Source organism: Oncorhynchus kisutch, linkage group LG25 (genome assembly GCF_002021735.2).
Source record: "Oncorhynchus kisutch isolate 150728-3 linkage group LG25, Okis_V2, whole genome shotgun sequence".
NCBI classification, from domain to species: domain Eukaryota; kingdom Metazoa; phylum Chordata; class Actinopteri; order Salmoniformes; family Salmonidae; genus Oncorhynchus; species Oncorhynchus kisutch.
The window spans coordinates 14,564,053-14,586,001 of NC_034198.2; the positions used below are offsets into that span (position 1 = coordinate 14,564,053).

Sequence of the window (21,949 nt, forward strand, 5' to 3'; positions counted from 1 at the left end):
GTCACCAGTCTTTGGAATTTGGTTGAGGTTATTCCTTTGTGCAATGAAGAAGTACGGCCATCTTGGAACTGGGTAACGTTATGTGTACTGTTGAGAGTTGCGTAAGACTTGAAAAGTAGCGTTGGTTTGTGATCCTCCTGTAAACAGATAGACCCGTCTTCAATTTGATCGATTATTAACGTTTAAAAATACCTAAAATTGTATTACAAAAGAAGTTTGAAATGTTTTGGCAAAGTTTACAGGTAACTTTTGAGATATTTTGTAGTTGCGCAAATTGGTCAGTTTTTTTCTGGATCAAACGCGCCAAATAAATGGATATTTTGGATATATATAGATGGAATTAATCGAACAAAAGGACCATTTATGATGTTTTTGGGACATATTGAAGTGCCAACAAAAGAAGCTCGTCAAAGGTAAGGCATGATTTATATTTAATGTCTGCGTTGTTTGGTGCCTGCAGGGTTGAAATATGCTATCGTCTCTTTGTTTACTGTTGTGCTATCATCAGATAATATCTGACATTTTGGCTGGATTCACAACAAGTGTAGCTTTAATTTGGTATCATAAATATGTGATTTAATGAAAGTTTGAATTTTAGAGAATTTTTTATTTATTCTGCATTTTTCCTGGCAATTGGTCAGGTGAGACATTTGCGTCCCGCCTATCCCAGAGAGGTTAAATACTGTTCAAATGTCCTATAAATGTCTCTATATCACATACAATACAGTCCCTTAAATCGACTCGTCATTAAATCTGGAGAGAAACATAGCGGGAATGTATTCGAATCTGCTTTAAGGAGATACAAATTTGCAAGCTGAGAATGTTGTGGTAATATTAGGTAAAACTTAAAAATAAATTACCTCCAAGACAAGGTAGAATGTATATTGCGTGAACATCAATGGAATATTATGTTAAACCTAAAACAAATAGGCTATGAACGTGATAAAAATGGACATATTTGGAAATTGTGGAACATTGTGCAACAGTGTGGGAATGTTCTGTGCAACCTATGTGAATATCACAAGAATATTCTTGCAACATTCCAGACAACTCCCATAACTTCATAACATGTTATGGGAACCATTAAAGAACTTAGACCAGGTTTTCTGTCAACATTCTTACAACATTAGAGGAATGTCCTGTGCAACCTAATTTAAACATTATCTGAATGTCAGCACAACTGGACAGTCTTTGTGTCTTGACGAAACATTCTGGGAACCTTTTAAAGATCAGATGAAATGTGTTCTGGGAACGTTCTTGCAACATCAGGTGAATGTTTTTTTTGCACCCTAAAATAAACATTGTACAATCATCCACACAAATGTACAGTTTTTTGTGTTTTGGGAACATATCTGTTGTGGTGTCACCACAATGTTCCTACCAGACCGTTACCACAACCTAATGAAACATTCTGGGAACCTTAAAATAATCAATTAAATGTGTTCTGGGAAAACATTACTGGTAGATTGTGTTACTACATTACCTGGAAACCTAATGAGAACTTTTGGGGAATGTTCTGTGGTGGTTGTTGCAGATGTTAAGCACAATATTATAGTGAATGTTAGGAGAACATTTTAAGGATATTTCATTTACAACATAAAATAAGAAGAATACTTTGTTATCATCCTAACATTAGATAAAACCCTAACTAGAACTTATTGGGAATCTTAGCTAATGTTCTGGGAATGTTCACGTTTTGCTGGGGTGTGGCTTCAAGGTAATCCAATGTACTGGAGCACTTTTGTTATATATCTTTCAGGTTGGGAAAATTCTCATTTTGGGATTTTGACCATGAGACTCAAAATGGTTAAAATGACTTGAGTGCAATGAATATGATTTTTCCTTTTTATGAGACTGATGGGTAGAATTCTCTAGACTCTTTAATCTTTAGGTGACCATAGATTTAAACAGTTATAGGCTAACTATAGGCAAAACAACAAAACATCACTAACAATACGTATATCAATAAATAAATATTGATGTCTGATCGAGAACAACTCCCTTGAAAAAAAATACATAGATGACACACAAACAAAGAAAGAACACAAATGAAAACAAAGATAAAGAATGGAATTTCAAAATGAACAAAAAAATGAAGAAACAGTCAATGAAGAAAGAAAGAGAAGAAAGAAAGAGAGAGAAGAAAGAGAGAGTCACATTGCAGTGGACTGAGAAGGGAAGCGTTTCTCCAGCTCTTCCACTATAGAGTTCATGTTAACGTTTGGTTGGACCTGCACCTGATGTGGCTGTTCTGCAACCAGAGCCTCTGCCTGTACCTCTGGTATGGTGGGGGCTACAATCTCTGCAGTGTCTAGTATGCCATTTAAAGAGTCCATGGAATCCACAGACCCTCGTGGCCTCAGGGCGCTCCGTGGAAGCATCTGTTTTTTGTCTATTTGACTGTACATATTAGCGACAGATTTCTCGATGTCGGCGATGTTCTGTATGTTCTTCAGGATCCCCTTCAACTCCTTCCTGGGGGGCTGGGGATCGGTGGGGAGGGGCGGCGGGGGAGGGCGCAGGGACACGGGTCTCAGGGTGGTCACAGCGGGCAGTGGGGGGAGCACAAACGTAGATGGACGATTGAGGGAAGGGGACAGAGGAGGAGGGAGAGGCGGAGGAGGGGGCGGGGCAGGGTTTTTGCCGTAGTTAAGTGGGGGGGACGGATGGGAGGTGGGAGGAGGAGGCGTGGAGGGGGGAAGAGGGGAGTTGGGTGGGGGTGGAGGGGGCACGTCAGGGGGGTCAGGGATGACCTCCAGGTTGACCTCGTAGGGTTCGGCGGAGGCTGAGTTGTAGCTGGAGAAGCTGGAGCTGAACCTGCGCCGGACAGGTGGAGTGGGCTTGTGGGTGGGGGGTGGAGTTCCATCGCTCTGGGTGATAATGATGCAGGGTGGGCCCTCTCTGTCTTGGCCCAGGTGGCGTTCCTCTCTACCCAGGATGGAGCTCACAGAGTGGCGGTGGCGCTGGGGGCTGTCGCTACCCAGGATGGAGCCCAGAGACTGTCGGTCCTCTCTGGCCCGGTGCTGGGGGCTGTCGAACCCCAACCCCATCAGGAAGTCTGGAGAGAGAGACCCCCGGGAGTCCCGACTCTGCCTCTGCTTCATCTCCCTCATGGCCTGCTGCTCAAACTGCCTGGCCTGCTCCTTCACCGACAGGGGCTTGGGCTCCATGTAGGTGCCGCGCCCCAGGTTTCCCCAGTCCAGGCCGTCCAGCATGTCCTTACTGTCCTTCAGCTCAGTCTTCAGAATCTCCAGCTCCCATTGCACTGGGTCCATCACCACCTGTCTCCTCAGAGCATCATACATCTCCTTCCTGTGGAGTCTGGAAGGTAGGGTCCAGGAGTGGCCCGAGCCACCAGAGTTGAATCTCAGGAAGGAGTGTCTCAGGCCTCGAGGGGCCTGAGGAGGGGAGTAGGCCCCCAGGAGGTCCATCCTCCTCTGGTGCTTCCCCAGGGTCTCTGGGCTGCTGAGCGTGCCCGTGCCTTCGTCAAACAGGGGGTTCTTGGTGGTTAGGGGGTTCTCGTCCGAGAATAATGTGATGTTGCTCTCGGACTTGGGCATATTGTTGAGGAGGATCCCATTGGCACTGGACTGCTTGTGGGCAGTGATGGCCCGTGCGGCAAATGTGCTTATGAGCCTCTGGCGGTCACCTTCCTCTAGCACACAACGCTTACTCCTGCTTTCATGGAGACGGCAGAAAAGAAAAATACTTGAAATAAAAGAGGGAGATCAGGTGTGATGAGACAGAATGAGGGGATGCAAGAGGAAAGTCATCTATGGGATTCTAGCTAGACAAAATAAGGGCTAATTTCCAAAGAAAAAGGTTGTTTATCTGAGGCTACCATTTATACCTTATTGCCACCAAATAACGAAGCCAAATGAGACCACAACTGCCAGACTGACACAATCTACACTGACCAAAAATATAAATGCAACATGTAAAGTGTTTCATGAGCTGAAACAAAAGATCCCAGACATTTTCCATATGCACAAAAAGCTTATTTCTCTCAAATCTAGTGCACTATTTTTTTTACATCCCTGTTATTGGGCATTTTATCCATTGTCAAGATAATCAATCCACCTGACAGGTGTGGCAGATCAAGAATCTGATTAAACAGCATGACCATCACACATACGCAATTTGTGCTGGGGACAATTAAAGCCCACTTTAAGTTTTGTTATAAAATACAATGCCACAGATGTCTCAAGTTGCGGGAACATGTAATGTTCACCAGAGCTGTTGCCAGAGATTTGAATGTACATTTCTCTACCATAAGCCACCTTCAACATTGTTTTATAGAATTTGGCAGTACGTACAACCGGCCTCACAACCGCCGACCATGTATAACCACGCTAGCATCCAGCTTCTTCTCCCACATCCAGCTTCTTCACCTGCTGGATCATCAGAAAGAGGGGAGGGGGGGTTGTGGCGGGGGGTGGTGAAGAGTATTTCTGTCCATAATAATACCCGTTTGTAGGGAAAAACTCATTCTGATTGGCTGGGCCAGGCTCCTATGCCCTCTCAGGCCCACCAATGGCTGTGCCACCTGCCCAGTCATGTGAAATCCATAGATTAGGGCCTAAGGAATTTATTTTAATAGACTGATTTCCTTCCATGAACTGTAACTACAAAATCTTTGAAATTGTTGCATGTTGTGTTTATATTTTTGACAGTAACTGACGAGCAAAACATAGGGAATAGTTCACTCTGGGAAACTATCTACAAACAACTAAAGTCGGAAGTTTACATACACCTAGCCAAATACATTTAAACTCAGTTTTTCACAATTCCTGACATTTAATCCTAGTAAAACTTCCCTGTTTTAGGTCAGTTAAGATCACCACTTTATTTTAAGAATGTGAAATGTCAGAATAATAGTAGAGAGAATGATTTATTTCAGCTTTTATTTCTTTCATCACATTCCCAGTGGGTCAGAAGTTCACATACGCTCAATTAGTATTTGGTAGCATTGCCTTTAAATTGTTTAACTTGGGTCAAACATTTTGGGTAGCCTCCCACAAGCTTACCACAATAAGTTGAGTGAATTTTGGCCCATTCCTCCTGACAGAGCTGGTATAACTGAGTTAGGTTTGTAGGCCTCCTTGCTCGCGTACGCTTTTTCTGTTCTGCCCACACATTTTCTATGGGATTGAGGTCAGGGCTTTGTGATGGCCACTCTAATACCTTGACTTTGTTGTCCTTAAGCCATTTTGCCACAACTTTGGAAGTATGCTTGGGGTCATTGTCCCTTTGTAAGACCCATTTGCAACCAAGCTTTAACTTCCTGACTGATGTCTTGAGATCAATATATCCACCAAATTTTCTTTCCTCATGAAACCATCTATAAATGCACCAGCTCCTCCTGCAGCAAAGCACCCCCACAACATGATGCTGCCACCCCCGTGCTTCACGGTTGGGATGGTGTTCTTCAGCTTGCAAGCCTCCCCCTTTTTCCTCTAAACATAATGATGGTCATTATGGTCAAACGGTTCTATTTTTGTTTCATCAGACCAGAGGACATTTCTCCAAAAAGTACGACATTTGTCCCCGTGTGCAGTTGCAAACCGTAGTCTGGCTTTTTTATGGCGGTTTTGGAGCAGTGGCTTCTTCCTTGCTGAGCGGCCTTTCAGGTTATGTCGATATAGGACTTGTTTTACTGTGGATATAGATACTTTTGTACTCATTTCCTCCAGCGTCTTCACAAGGTCCTTTGCTGTTGTTCTGGGATTGATTTGCACTTTTCGCACCAAAGTACATTCATCTCCAGGAGACAGAACGCCTCTCCTTCCTGAGCGGTATGACAGCTGCGTGGTCCCATCATGTTTATACTTGCGTACTATTGTTTGTACAGATGAACGTGGTACCTTCAGGCGTTTGGAAATTGCTCCCAAGGATGAACCAGGTCTACAATTTTTTTTCCTGAGGTCTTGGCTGATTTCTTTTGATTTTCCCATGATGTCAAGCAAAGAGGCACTGAGTTTGAAGGTAGGCCTTGAAATACATCCACAGGTATCTCCAATTGACTCAAATGATGTCAATTAGCCTATCAGAAGCTTCTAGCCATGACATAATTTTCTGGATTTTTCCAAGCTGCTTAAAGGTACAGTCAACTTAGTGTATGTACATTTCTGACACACTGGAATTGTGATACAGTGAATTATAAGTGAAATAATCTGTCTGTAAACAATTGCTGGAAAAATGACTTGTGTCATGCACAAAGTAGATGTGCTAACCAACATGCCAAACCTATAGTTTGTTAACTAGAAATGTGTGGAGTGGTTGAAAAACGAGTTGTAATGACTCCAACCTTAGGGTATGTAAACTTCCGACTTCAACTGTACAAAACTTAAAAAGGGCCTCCTACATAAATAATAGCCAAAAGACACGAAGCGGAAACTAATACTCTAATAAGCAACTGTACAACTTTCACAGCTCACAGATTTTACCCCCCATTTACAACCTAGCGATACAACAGAAGTACTCACTTTAGTCTGGAGGCCAATGAAGGGAAAATGAGGGAATAAGATAGACAGATGAGTATAGCAGGAAATGCAGGGTGAATCAACTAAATGCTATAGGCTGTACAACCAATAATTGCAGAATTCATTATCTGGTAGATGGCTGACCATATCAAAAACAATTTGCCCTGCCATTGCATTGGTTTTGATCGGATAAGGAGGAAGCTACAACCCAAGAAAACAAAGTGAGCACTGAGGGCAACTTGAGCAGCGTACCACCCTCATAACCCTAGAATCCAGCCTATGCTCCATGTACTCAACAGCCTTAGCGATAAAATTAATTATGTTTCACCAAGGCCCATATAAATAGTGGCTGCATTTACTTTAATTATCTTAAATTGACATTCATTTCCCCCTATTTTTCAAAGAGTTACCCAGTCTGGTTGGATTTTCTTTACTGTCCATCTTGAACAGTAAAAAAATCTCAAATAATAAAGATTCCAGATTGTATTCTCCTTGCATATAAAATGATATCATGTTAATGGCAGCGAGCATATCTGGAAGGCAGGAAACTGCTGAGCCATGGAACCGTGATAACAGCTCTGCCCCAAATTACACTGAAACGCAGCATGTCTTTAACCTCCCAGATAAACTTAAAACAATGTCTACAGTAGTGCCTGTTTGACCAGGGAACCCAATTATGTCCAGGGAAATTGGTCCGATTCTAAATCAAAAAGAGAATTTGCAAGAACACTACAGGCCAGTCTAGGCCGCTCTGCCGCTCTAGGAGAGGCACACAAAAAATGCCACCATCATATACTCGCAAATCTAGAATAGTCCCAGTAAGCATAATTAAGTTTAAAGATACCTAGAATACATATTTTCCAGACGTTGAAGTTATGTACATTTTAGGTTCTGAAGGAAGGTGAAAATGCATATTTTCCAGATGTAATTATTATTTTTTTTTCTGGACATTGAAATCCGGTAAATTTTTGGTTCATAAAGAAAGTCATTTACAAAGGTCTATTTTTGGACCAAATCAAGGCCGGTCCAGACAGGACCAAATCTGAAATCAAACATAGACGTCTATGATTGGTTCAAGGCCCAACCTCCCCAAAAGAAAGATGCCCAAAAGAGTGGCGCAGCAGTCTAAGGCACTGCATCACCGTGTTAGAGGCATCACTACAGATCCGGGTTCGATCCCGCACATTGGTGCGGCTGGCTTCCGGGTTAAGTGAGCAGTGTGTCAAGAAGCAGTGTGGCTTGGCAGGGCCGTGTTTCGGAGTGACGAATGGCTCTCGATCTTAGCCTCTCCCGAGTCTGTACGGGAGTTGCAGCGATGGGACAAGACTGTAACTACCAATTGGGGAGAAAAAGGGGGAGGGGGCTGTAGCCCAAAATAAATTCTGATACAAACTGAAGACCACTGCCACTGATCATGACAATTTAGCCCATGGGGTGAAATAGACATCAGATGTGAGTAGCCTGATTGTCTATTTGTTGTATGGTGTTTGTTCAAATGTCAGCGCATTTTTTTAGATTTTTTTATTGGGACCCATTTTAGGTTGGGCTATTTAATCGGAGTATTGTGCATGATGTAAGAATTGTCCATCTCGTTGCATTGCACACGTTTTATCTTCAGCCTGTAGGCTACAGCAAAGGCTACATACTATTTCTACCATATTATATATCTGCTACATGATTTGTAAGATGATTTTTTGACGGAATGTTGATGGAGCACAGCAGTGATGAGACCAGCCACACATACAGCTGATGAAACTGTGGGTTTGCACAACCGAATCATTTCTGCAACAAACTGTCAGAAAGCATCTCAGGGAAGCTCATCTGCATGCTCGTCATCCTCATCAGGGTCTTGACCTGACTGCATTTTGGCGTCGCCACCGACTTCAGTGGACAAATGCTCACCTTCGATGGCAACTGGTATGCTGGAGTAGTATCCTCTTCACGGACCCCGGTTTCAACTGTACCGGGCAGATGGCAGAGAGCGTGTATGGGGTCATGTGGGAGAGCGGTTTGCTGATGTCAACCTTATGATGTCATTTACAAAATAGCCTCCAATACCGTACTCAATAAATTGGATGCAGTCTATCACAGTGCCATCCATTTTGTCACCAAAGCCCCATATACTACCTGCCACTGCGACCTGTACGCTCTCGTTGGCTGGCCCTCGCTTCATACTCGTCGCCAAACCCACTGGCTCCAGGTCATCTACAAGACCCTGCTAGGTAAAGTTCCCCCTTATCTCAGCTCGCTGGTCACCATAGCAGCACCCACCTGTAGCACGCGCTCCAGCAGGTATATCTTTGGTCACCCCCAAAACCAATTCCTCTTTGGCTGCCTCTCCTTCCAGTTCTCTGCTGCCAATGACTGGAACAAACTACAAAAAACTCTGAAACTGGAAACACTTATCTCCCTCACTAGCTTTAAGCACTAGCTGTCAGAGCAGCTCACAGAATACTGCACCTGTACATAGCCCATCTATAATTTAGCCCAAACAACTACCTCTTCCCCTACTGTATTTATTTATTTATTTTGCTCCTTTGCACCCCATTATTTATATTTCTACTTTGCACATTCTTCCACTGCAAATCTACCCTTCCAGTGTTTTGCTTGCTATTTGTATTTACTTCGCCACCATGGCCTTTTTTTGCCTTTACCTCCCTTATCGCACCTCATTTGCTCACATTGTATATAGAATAATTTTTCTATTGTATTATGGACTGTATGTTTGTTTTACTCCATGTGTAACTCTGTGTCGTTGTATGTGTCGAACTGCTTTGCTTCATCTCGGCCAGGTGATATATATATATTTTTAAATGAACAGCGTGCCCCATGGTAGTAGTGGAGTTAGGTATAAGCTACGGACATAATTGCATTTTATTGATTTTATTCATTGCATTTTAGTGATACAGTGACAAGATCCTGAGGCCCATTGTCGTGCCATTCATCCGCCGCCATCATCCAGTTTCAACATGATAATGAACGGCCCCATGTCACGAGGATCTGTACACAATTCCTGGAAGCTTCCATGGCCTGTATACTCATCAGACATGTCACCCATTGAGCACGTAAGGGATGCTCTGGATCAACGTGTATGACAGCGTGTTCCAGTTCACGACAATATCCAGCAACTTTGCACAGCCATTGAAGAGGAGCGAGAAAACATCCCACAGGCCACAATCAATCGCCTGATCAACTCTATCAGTAGGAGATGTGTCGCGCTGTATGAGGCAAATGGTGGTCACACCAGATACTGACTGGTTTTCTGATCCACGCCCCTACCTTTTTTAAGGTCTTTGTGACCAACAGATGCATATCTGTATCCCTGTCATGTTAAATCCATAGATTAGGGCCTATTGAATTTATTGAAAATGACTGATTTCCTTTTATGAACTGTAACTCAGTAAAATCTTCGAAATTGTTGCATGTCACGTAAAAAAAATTCTACAGTGTATGTTGTTGGAGGTGCGTCTTGGAAAATGCCTCCCTTGTCAATCTTCCGCCATAGGCTAACCGCATAATCCTGCCTGATGGGCGGGGCCCTGAGGACACACATGACGGAATTGGTTGGGATATATCATAACACTTACATGGCACTGTCCCCAAGCTCTTCGTAAAGGTTGTTGGTGGCGGCGCCCACTGATTTGCCTGTAGGGAGGGCCATTTGGATCCGGGCAGTTTTAGCACACTCTGCTTGTCTCCTTTAGTAGTACCATGGAGAGAAAGTCAACCAAGTTACGTTAAGTTACAGCATCAGCATATTCGAACAGGACACTGCTACATTATACATGCACATCACTTGGTAAGCAGTGTCACCATAATATGCTCAAATGAAATGTGCCGGCAAAATTGGTTTATTTATAGGCCTCTCCGACTGCAATTTAAGGGAGTGTATAAAAACAGGTTATGCACAATTTATTTGTTTTAGATTTCACTGACTTCCCTGGTCCCAAACATTTACTTAGAAAACAGTGGAATGTGAATGCAGGTGTGCAAATAAAAGGCCATAGAAATAAGTAATAACGACAATAATACTCACTCTTTGAATCTGTTGATAATGAAAGGAAATGAGAGAGAGAGAGGAAGAAAGAGAAGGGTGTTAGTAACGACGAAGGGCAAATTACAGAAAAAATGCTTCTTATAAATCATTGTCTTGATTACAAAAATAAAGAGAGAGAAAGAATTCACTGTAGGTTAAGCCAATCTCCTGAACTCCTGAGGATTCTCTTCTCATCTGTTTAACATCCATCCATCCCTTGAATTTGTGACAGCCTTCAGTCTAGCCTTCCCGGCTTAGTTCGCAGGCTCAGGGAGGGGGGAGAAAAACCTCCCCAAACGGCAACAATCAGTCTGCGGTGTTTGTCTGCTCTGACATTAATTCATGTGCTTTTACGCTGTATAAATAAACAATTATGCCGGCTCTCAAAGGCGTTTCCATGGTAAATTGTGGAGTGAACGCTAGCTTCCTCCTAAAATGATGGGTATTAAGGGAGAGCCTCTGGGGGCTGGAGAGCAGGTAGCTTGCTGTCTAAACCCTTGTGTCTACACTAATGTCTCTATCTGTACCAGTACTTGTGCCTGACGACCTATTCCCTATGTCCTGCCCTGTGTCCTAGTCATACTCAACTTTCTCACGACCAATTTCCATTTGACACAATGTACTTCCAATAAAGCAACTGAACTTCGAACTGTTCTTTTTACTCACTGCCTGTAGGTGATGATGACGATGAGGATGGCAGGGATGCAGCAGAGGATGATGATGATGGCTAGGGCGAGCAGCGCCCCCTCTGTGTAGCCCACGGTCTGCACGGCCTTCTTCACACTGGTCACCACATCCGGTGTGCGGATCTCTAGGATCCTCCCGCCTCGGCCCAGGTACGGCTGGAACTCCTTGTTGATGTCCAGCAGCTTCCCATCCAGAAACCTTGGATGTAAACAGACAATATATACAGTACAGTTACACACACACACACGGTCATCATCATCTTTATCACTACCCATCATCCTCATCGTCAGTCAAAGACGGCCTGGAGTTTTTCCTGATCACCTCATCTGAGCTGACCGGGCCTTCGTCAGGAAAGGTCTCATTGCAAAATGAAGCCCTTTGCCGAAACAAAGACACTTCTGACAAGTTATTCGCGGAAGGAAAGACAGGATTGCTTCTCATCACTCTTCACATCACTCTCTCACCTATATAATCTTACCTATATAATCGCAACATGTAAAGTGTTGGTCCCATGGTCTCATGAGATTAAATAAAAGATCCCAGAAATGTTCCATACGCACAAAAATCGTATTTCTGTCAAATGTGCACAAATTTGTTTACGTGGCTGTTAGTTAGCGTTTATCCTTTGCCAAGATAATCTATCCACCTGACAGGTGTGGAATAACAAGAAGCTGATTAAGCAGCATGATCATTACACAGGTGCTGGGGACGATAAAAGGCCACTCTAAAATGTGCAGTTTTGTCACAAAATACAATAACACAGATGTCTCAAGTTTTGAGGGAGCATGCAATTGGCATGCTGACTGCAGGAATATCCCCCCAGAGCTGTTGCCAGAGAACTGAATGTTCCATTTCTCTAACATTTCAAACATCGTTTTAGATCATTTGGTAGTACGTCCAACCGGACTCACAACCACAGACCACGTGTAACCACTCCAGCCCAGGACCTCCACATACAGCTTCTTCACCTGCGGATTCGTCTGAGACCAGCCACCCGGACAGATGATGAAACTGAGGAGGTATTTCTCTCTGTAATAAAGCCTTTTGTTGGGAAAAACTAATTTTGATTGGCTGGGCCAGGCTCCCCAGTGGGTGGGCCAGGCTCCCCAGTGGGTGGATCTGGCTCCCAAGGCCCACCCATGGCTGCGCCCCTGCATTTCATGTTAAATCCATAGATTAGGGCCTAATGAATTTATTTCAATTGACTGATTTCCTTATATGAACTGTAACTCCTTAAAATGGTTGAAATTATTGCATGTTGCGTTTATATTTTTGTTCAGTATATTTATTGTCAGATCTCATTTGGCTCTTTTGTAGCTTTGGCAACTCTGTGTTTTATATCCCAGTTCGCTCCTGTCACTGTAGGCTGTACAGACAATCCCCACCCCTTGGCTGCAACCCTTTTAATTTAGTGGACCATGAGCACACAACCCATGTGGAATTCCTGATCTCTGGCAGCGTTTGGAACTGGCGATCTATGGTGAAGAACACAGAGTTCATCTCAGCCTATGCTGCCCTTCAGTCCCCTTGACTTTTTGGCCCTGAGCCAAGTAAACCCCCCCGGTCAAACCCTCCCCTAACCTGCACGATGCTGGGCCAGTTGTGCGCCACCCTATGGGACTCCCGATCAAGGCCAGTAATGACGCAGCCTGGGACCGACCACCAGGCTGTAGTGATGCTGCAACACTGATATGCAGTGCCTTAGACTGGCAGTCTATCTCCTTGCCTCTTTTGACCTCACCCTTCCCCTGTCCCCTCCCACTCCCAAGGCTGACAATAAGCTTGACCTCATCTTTACTAGAGGCTGTTTGCCTACTAATCTCACTGCATCCCCCTCCAGCTCTTATTTGTTCCTCTTCTGTATCCCTTTCCTCCAACCCTAGCCACTCAGACCCTACCCAGATTGTCATGCGCTGTCGCAATCTTCGTTCTCTCTCTCCCCCACTACTCTCTTTTCATCTCTCCCTTCTGCTAAATCCTTTAACCCTACTCTCCTCCCTTTCTGCATACTACGACTCACACTGTCCCCATTCCACCTGGCCAGTCTCGGCTCTTACCTCCTGCTCTGTGGCTGAATAGCTCATTGCGAGCTTACAGAACAGGGCTGCGGGCAGTGAAAATGGAGGAAAACTAAACAATCATCCTTCCACTCCCTCCTCTCTACCTCTTTCTCTGTATGCGCTGCTAAAGCCACTTTCGATCACTCTAAAATAACCCCAGGAAACTCTTTTCCACCTTCTCCACCCTCCTTAATCCACCCCTCCCCCCTCCTCCCTCTCTGCGGACGACTTTGTCAGCCACTTTGAAAAGAAGGTTAACGACATCCGCTCCTCATTCACTCAGCCTATTGAGTCCACTGCTCCCACTCACACAGAGCTACCCTACTCCTTGACCTCTTTCTCCCCTCTCTCTCCAGACGAAATCCTGTGACTAGTGAGTTCCGGCCACCCGACAACATTCCCGCTCAATCCCATCCCCTCCACCAGACCATCTCTGACCAGACCTCGCATTCCTTACTTCCTCAACTCATCCCTGACCAGCCGCTGAGTCCCCACTAACTTCAAAATGTCAAAATGGCCAGAGTCGCTCCCGCCTCAAGAAACCAACACTCGACTCCTCTAACATCAAAACCTACAGACCAGTAATCCCTTCTTTCTTTTCTTTCCAAAACACTTGAGTGTGCTGCCTCTGACCAACTTTCCTGCCATCTCTCTCAGAACGATCTTATTGACCCTAACCAGTCAGGCTTCAAGACGGGTCACACCGTCTGGTGTTTCAACCTTCCCAAGTTCTCCCAAGTCACCCCACTCCTCTGCACACTTCACCTGTTTCCAGTCGAAGCTCGCATCCACTACAAGACCATGGTGCTTGCCTACGGAACAGTAAGAGGAGCTGGCCCTCCCTACCTTCAGGCTATGCTCAAACCCTACACCACAACCCGAGCACTCTGGTGTGCCATCTCTGGTCTCTTGGCCGTGGAGCTCCCGGTCAGGCCAGTCCAAGCCCTTCTCTGTTCTGGCACTCTGATCAGTTTCCCCCTGAAGCTAGAACAACATAGTCCCTGCCCATCTTCCGAAAACATCTGAAACCCTACCTCCTCAAAGAGGATCTTAAATAATCCCACAGCACCCCCCCCCCCCCCTGCAAAAAATATATTGCACTTTACTTTTCTGATAGCTACTTTAATGTAAGTCACTCTGGATAAGCACGTCTGCTAAATTACTAAAACGCAAAATGTAAAAACTAATGGCTCTAGTCATAACAATATGTATGAGAACAGCAGTAGTTGTGCATATCTGAATGTTGTTATATTTATTATCCGGGTCATTGAAATTACCGAATCGATAGAACATGGCTCAGAGATAAATATACAGTGGGGAGTACAAGTATTTGATACACTGCCGATTTTGCAAAGCATGTAGAGGTCTGTAATTTTTTTTCTTAGGTACACTTCAACTGTGAGAGGCGGAATCTAAAACATAAATCCAGAAAATCACATTGTATGATTTTTAAGTAATTCATTTGCATTTTATTGCATGACATAAGTATTTGATACATCAGAACAGCAGAACTTAATATTTGGTACAGATACCTTTGTTTGCAATTACAGAGATCATACATTTCCTGTAGTTCTTGACCAGGTTTGCACACACTGCAGCAGGGATTTTGGCCCACTCCTCCATACAGACCTTCTCCAGATCCTTCAGGATTCGTGGCTGTCGCTGGGCAATACGGACTTTCAGCTCCCTCCAAAGATTTTCTATTGGGTTCAGGTTTGGAGACTGGTTAGGCCACTCCAGGACCTTGAGATGCTTCTTATGGAGCCACTCCTTAGTTGCCCTGGCTGTGTGTTTTGGGTCGTTGTCATGCTGGAAGACCCAGCCACGACCCATCTTCAATGCTCTTACTGAGGGAAGGAGGTTGTTGGCCAAGATCTCGCGATACATGGCCCCATCCATCATCCCCTCAATACGGTGCAGTCGTCCTGTCCCCTTTGCAGAAAAGCATCCCCAAAGAATGATGTTTCCACCTCCATGCTTCACAGTTGGGATGGTGTTCTTGGGGTTGTACTCATCCTTCTGCTTCCTCCAAACACGGTGGGTGGAGTTTAGACCAAAAAGCTCTATTTTTGTCTCATCAGACCACATGACCTTCTCCTATTCCTCCTCTGGATCATCCAGATGGTCATTGGCAAACTTCAGACGGGCCTGGACATGCGCTGGCTTGAGCAGGGGGACCTTGCGTGCGCTGCACGATTTTAATCCATGATGGCGTAGTGTGTTACTAATGGTTTTCTTTGAGACTGTGGTCCCAGCTCTCGTCAAGTCATTGACCAGGTCCTGCCGTGTAGTTCTGGGCTGATCCCTCACCTTCCTCATGATCATTGATGCCCCACGAGGTGAGATCGTGCATGGAGCCCCAGACCGAGAGTGATTTACCATCATCTTGAACTTCTTCCATTTTCTAATATTTGCGCCAACAGTTGTTGCCTTCTCACCAATCTGCTTGCCTATTGTCCTGTAACCCATCCCAGCCTTGTGCAGGTCTACAATTTTATCCCTGATGTCCTTACACAGCTCTCTGGTCTTGGCCATTGTGGAGAGTTTGGAGTCTGTTTGATTGAGTGTGTGGACAGGTGTCTTTTATACAGGTAATGAGTTCAAACATGTGCAGTTAATACAGGTAATGAGTGGAGAACAGGAGGGCTTCTTAAAGAAAAACGAACAGGTCTGTGAGAGCTGGAATTCAAATACTTATGTCATGCAATAAAATGCAAATGAATTACTTAAAAATCATACAATGTGATTTTCTGGATTTTTGTTTTAGATTCAGTCTCTCACAGTTGAAGTGTACCTATGATAAAAATTACAGACCTCTACATGCTTTGTAAGTAGGGAAAACCTGCAAAATCGGCAGTGTATCAAATACTTGTTCTCCCCACTGTATATAACAATGGAACACTACAGAGTGTGCAACACCTTACTCCCTATAATGCCTGGAATCATAAATGACAGGTGTGGGGGGCACACTGCAACACAATCCTGTTGCCGTTGTTCACTAGGTCTATTAGACATGATCCCGAGCTGCAAGAGGCAGAGGGGTGGTTAGATGAACACTGAGCCTGCTGTGTAGAGTTGGTAGGAAGCAGTAGCGGGTTGACAGCCAGTTGAATGGCAGAACTAGAGCTGCTGTCGTACGAGGGCATGAGGAGGTTGGCACTCTAATGAGGGCCTGACTGCAGGGTGACGGGAAACAAAAGAACCCTGGTGAGTGGTGACATCCCCCCCTGCCACACACACACCTCTTGTCTGCCACTGGGTAAACACCTGCTCCACGGGGGAATGGTGTATCTAGATACTACAAGGGGTGGCTCTGTCTGCCACTGAGTAAACACCTGCTCCACGGGGGAATGGTGTATCTAGATACTACAAGGGGTGGCTCTGTCTGCCACTGGGTAAACACCTGCTCCACGGGGGAATGGTGTATCTAGATACTACAAGGGGTGGCTCTGTCTGCCACTGGGTAAACACCTGCTCCACGGTGGAATGGTGTATCTAGATACTACAAGGGGTGGCTCTGTCTGCCACTGGGTAAACACCTGCTCCACGGGGGAATGGTGTATCTAGATACTACAAGGGGTGGCCCTAAGGGGCAATCCCTTGTATTGTGACCTACTTTGTCCCTCAGGGCCACTGTAAGTGACCGGCTACTACTCACTTGAATAGCTCCTGGCGTGAGATGGCCCGGTTGGTCAGAGGGTCGATGGCGTAAACCATCAGGTCCGACTTAGAGTAGTCCTCCTGCTCGAAGCCGTCGCCGAACCGCTGTGGCCCGATGGATTCCACCACCACTTTGGCCCCGGGAATCTGGTCCTGCACATAGCGCTCCAGGATCCTGCAGAGGGAGTGGAAGGAATAATCAAGTGCTTTGTATAAGAACAAGGTGACAGCAGGATCTCTGGGAAAACGGTGATATGATATGTTAAACCCAAATGGTAAGAACGTACTGCAATTCATAGTTGCTACACCGACCTGTAGCTGTATTCTATTTCCCCACTTGACCCTGAGCTAACGCTGCCTCAACGGTTTAAAAAGAAGAGGCCTTGACTGAATGGATTCAGGCTCACTGAAAGGATTTCTCAGTCAGAGGATACGTCCTTGATCAGTACATGAATTAGGACAGTGGTTAGAATGAGGCTGTGCATTGCATTTGCAATGGAAAAACATGACAACCTATATCCTCCTTGGGACCGTCAGCAATTATAAAAGAGTCAATTCCCACACGTTTCCATGACCCTGTCAAAAATCACCTCTCGCTCCAAAATTCTTAATTGAAGCATCTACAATAGAATCAGTTCAAGGCGAATGCATCTTAAATGGCACGCTGTTCACTATAAAGTGCACGACCCACTGTACCAGCATAGGGCTCTGGTCAAAGGTAGTTCACTATATAGGAAAGAGTGGCCAGTTCAGACACAACCCTTGTTTGGTGGTGGGCGTCTGCAGCCGGGAGCTCTGATCTGAGCGGGACGGCAACGGCAAAATAGGTGTTGAAACAATTACCTGCTGTGCCCTGGATGTTCCCGCTCCCCTGGGAAACTCCGAAAAGAGGATGGCAGGACAGAATAGTAACCAGATGGATGTATTTCTGCTTGGGTGGGGAGAGCACTAATAAACTAGGTGGCTCCACAGCTGGGGCCAGAGCCCTTGGAGCTAAAGTGGAGACCTGGGATGAGACCAAGTCAGAGGAAGTCCATCATGGAGGACTGGTACTTTATGACTGTTTGTCAGTAAGAGGATAGGTTGAGTGATGGATAGGTGTACAGAAGCAATACAGCCAATACACACAAGCTCACAATACACGCAAGCTCACAGCTAATACACGCAAGCTCACAGCTAATACACGCAAGCTCACAGCTAATACACGCAAGCTCACAGCTAATACACGCAAGCTCACAGCTAATACACGCAAGCTGACAGCTAATACACGCAAGCTGACAGCTAATACACGCAAGCTGACAGCTAATACACGCAAGCTCACCCCCACCTCAAAGAAACAGACAGCCAGGGAGCCACTGACACTTTCTCTCTCTCCCTCATTTGCAACTTAGCTTCAGAGAGAAGCTGGACGCCTTTCTGATCACAATGCTAATAGCTAAGCAGTAAGCTCAAGACAAGGATGGAACCAGTGGCTGTGTGAAGTGTATGACAGAGCTTCTGACAGAGCTGTGGAGACAGGTGGTGAGCGGCTCTAACGGAAACTGAAGGAAGGCTCTAACGGAAACTGAAGGAAGGCTCTAACGGAAACTGAAGGAAGGCTCTAACGGAAACTGAAGGAAGGCTCTAACGGAAACTGAAGGAAGGCTCCTACAACATTAATTTGAGCAGACGTCAAACAGCGGGACGCCGTTTCATCTCGACAGAAGGCAGCGATAAAACCAACACTGCACACTGATTCATACAGCTCCCCCCTCCCCCCCCAAACACCTGCATGTCTGGGAAAGGGCCAAAGGTAAGTGTCTACATATCAAGTATAGGAGACGGCTATAAGCACAGTTGCGACTTGACTGTTAAAATATGGATTATAAGATCTCTTAGATATCTTCTACGTTACCCGAGGAGCTTGTCCTTGTTCTGTTCCACCACTGTAGGAGCAACGTTGGAGACCACCACCTGCATATCCAGCAGATTCACCACAGATACCTGGGAAACAGAGGTCAATCAAAAGGATCAATGGTACAGACACAAAACAAGCATCTATTTCCCTCCCCAACTTCTACAAACAAGCTTTAATGCTGGACAGCAGGCTAAATCACATGGAAAATCTCCCTGTAGTTTGTGCAGTGCCCATGAAATGAAGCTTCCCATTGGAATTAGATGACCTTAGCCACAGCGTGGTTCCTCTCGTTCAGGCAAGGCTCTGGCCCAGCCAGCCTCTTATTTCATTAAGAGCAAAGGGAGTCAAATAGGCTGCAATGTATAATCAATGGTCCCCATCTGCCCTGGGACAGTTCAATTTGCAACAAACTGGGAAGAGGCCAGCACAGAAGGAACACACATTCATCCTATCTACCACAAGGCTGGTGCAGGACATGGACCATTGATTAGCTGGAGTATCAACACCATGCTTTTTTTTACAAATGCAATTCCTATGGGAAGCTTTTGAGTGTGTATTTTGGGATGGCTGGGGTGTTTAGTGCCAATATACACCTGGGGAATGGAGATATTGATATTGTGGATATCGACACACTTAATGTTGGTCCCTCAGTTATTTTTAAAAGAGCCATAAGCTGGAATTGATCAAGGCTGGCAAGGCGGCTATGAACATTTAACTGGCACCGATAGTACCGATAGCATTGAACAAATAGAAATAGAACGGCTAGAACAGACATTCCCTTTCAATACTCTGGGAGCAGGACGAACTCACCACCACCTCTGCCTTGCTGCTCAGCCCCCCCTCGCCGTAATTGTCAGTGGCGACCACTTCAAACTTGAAGTAGGACCGTCGCATGTTCCTGTACATAATGGCAGTCTTGATGACGCCGGTGTAGGGCTCGATGACAAAGCCGTCCTTGCCGTCGGTGGTGGGGGGGATAATAATCCTGTATTGCATGGAGCTGTAATTCCCTGTGTCCTTGTCCAGGGCCTGAGACAGACAAAACACAGACAAACACAGACACAAAGGATTCAAGAGGTTCAGACACAGCAGCATCATCAACAACAACACAACATCAAGATACAGATCAACTCATCTGTCGAAAATGAAAGGGCACAGATAGATTTTTGGGGCAGTTGTAGTTCTCAATTCTTGCTGTAGGGGGAGTCTTTGAGCTGCGAGCCACTCTCTAACAGAGAAACTCCTGTCAATCTGCCCAGCTGATTTCACCATTTGCCACGTTGCTCTGCAGTGACATTGATTTATAATACCTTTCGACGACTGGGACTGAGTGTGACAGCACTGTGCCCTGCCCCGCCGGAGTCATTAATACAAATTAGATATTTTCTATATTCCGCAAGATTCATTCAACTCAAATCGTACACCACAGGCTAACACTATATATCTAAAGGTTCTTTGGTAACAGATTCCACCACCTGGGTTAGTTATTGGTGATACCAGACCAGACCAGACCAGGAAAGAACACATCAGTCTATGAATGCAGAGTGAAAATGTGGCACAGAGACAGCGCAAGCGGAGAAAGGAGAGCCTTTGACTGTGTTCTGAAAGAAATCCCAACCTGTTTGAAACTGTGGATCAGATTTGAGGCTGATTTGCTGTGAAACCCTCATGACATTGGATTTGTTCTTTGCAGAGATTCCTCTTTGTTCTCCTATATTTACAGAGACACAAATGCATTCCTCCAAAACGACTTATACTAACGATCAGATCAATGTGTCCTTCACAGACAACATGTGTCGCTCAGACGACGAGTCCTTATTTTTTTCTACATTGCCACTTCTCACTTCTGTCTCTCGCTCTCTCCCCACATGAAAAAAATACTATAATATACACTGTGGTGTTTTTGTGGACTTTACTGTAGTATTTACTGAAGTGTTTTTGCAGACATTACTGTAGTTTTTACTGAAGTGTTTTTGCAGACATTACTGTAGTTTTTACTGAAGTGTTTTTTCAGACATTACTGTAGTACTTACTGAAGTGTTTTTGCAGACATTACTGTAGTATTTACTGAAGTGTTTTTGCAGACATTACTGTAGTTTTTACTGAAGTGTTTTTGCAGACATTACTGTAGTACTTACTGAAGTGTTTTTGCAGACATTACTGTAGTACTTACTGAAGTGTTTTTGCAGACATTACTGTAGTTCTTACTATGGTGCTTTTGTTTTATTATCTTTGACATAGAAGTGGAGGCTTTTTTGTCTTTCAGGAAGCCTGTAGGAAAAATAGGAAGAGCAACATTTCCATAACCTGTAGGTTGGTCGTACTAAAGACTGTTCAGAGCTTCTGTTCTTTTCTATAAACTTTAGATCATTTGGTTTATACTTGGCATGTAGGTTTCTCACTTATGGGTGGCACAAAATGTGACATGCGGGAGGGGAATGGGCAGGGTACATGCAAATTAAATACTGTAATATTTACTATAGTTTTTTTTTAAAGTGTCGTGTTTTTGCGGACGTTACTGTAGTATTTACTACAGTGTTTTTTTTGTAGATAATACTGTAGCATGTACTGTGGTATTTACTGTAGTATTGTACAGTATACTGCAACATTCTATAGTAAGTACTACACATGATTGAGGGATACTACAGTGTATAGTATAGCATTCTACAGTATACTACAGTTTACTACATAATTATGTAGTAAGTACTGTAGTATTCCATAGTAAACTGTAGTATTTTTTCATGTGTGTCTATCTATCCCTTCTTCAGGTTATACACCACTCCACAGGGGGTTTAGATTCCTTCTTTCTCCCTAAAAAACTATTTAAAGAAGGATTTCAAAGTAGATTAGTCTAATCTTAGGGATACTGAGCGGCTTTTACAGAAATCTATATTCAGATCTGCTATGAATTTACGATTAGTTAAGCAACAGGGAATAGGTATGAATACTAAAGAGGAAGATATTGACCCGGACGATGAGTGAAACACCTGAGAAGTTGAATGATACCGTTAGGAGATGGAACCAGTGGGAGTCTCAGCTCAGTAAATCTTTGACCCAGTAATTCCATTACCTCCTGGTCGAAAGGATTATCTCTCTTTAGAGGCTCCTGGCAAACCCGTTTGCAACT

At 44.6% G+C, this 21,949-nt stretch overlaps 2 protein-coding genes across 4 annotated transcripts in view; both read right to left on the reverse strand.

Moving 5' to 3' along the window:
* Positions 1 to 21,949, reverse strand: part of pcdh15b (protocadherin-related 15b) — a 209,479-nt gene that overhangs the window by 13,965 nt on the left and 173,565 nt on the right. For all 3 annotated transcript variants that reach the window (XM_031805197.1, XM_020460822.2, XM_031805196.1), the window contains 6 exons: positions 19,633 to 19,851; positions 18,820 to 18,908; positions 16,924 to 17,100; positions 11,185 to 11,403; positions 10,519 to 10,527; positions 10,070 to 10,180 (listed from right to left, as the gene is read on the reverse strand). In XM_031805197.1, coding sequence (XP_031661057.1) covers positions 10,070 to 10,180; positions 10,519 to 10,527; positions 11,185 to 11,403; positions 16,924 to 17,100; positions 18,820 to 18,908; positions 19,633 to 19,851 — 824 coding nt within the window. The remainder of the gene's footprint in view (positions 1 to 10,069; positions 10,181 to 10,518; positions 10,528 to 11,184; positions 11,404 to 16,923; positions 17,101 to 18,819; positions 18,909 to 19,632; positions 19,852 to 21,949) is intronic.
* Positions 1,726 to 3,742, reverse strand: LOC116357491 (protocadherin-15-like). The gene has a single exon (XM_031805198.1). The coding sequence runs from the start codon at positions 3,558 to 3,560 to the stop codon at positions 2,154 to 2,156; it is 1,407 nt and encodes a 468-aa protein (XP_031661058.1). The 5' UTR covers positions 3,561 to 3,742; the 3' UTR covers positions 1,726 to 2,153.

Excerpts from the sequence above, each read along its gene's own strand:
- LOC116357491 (XM_031805198.1), bottom strand. The coding sequence starts at position 3,560 with ATGCCCAAGTCCGAGAGCAACATCACATTATTCTCGGACGAGAACCCC.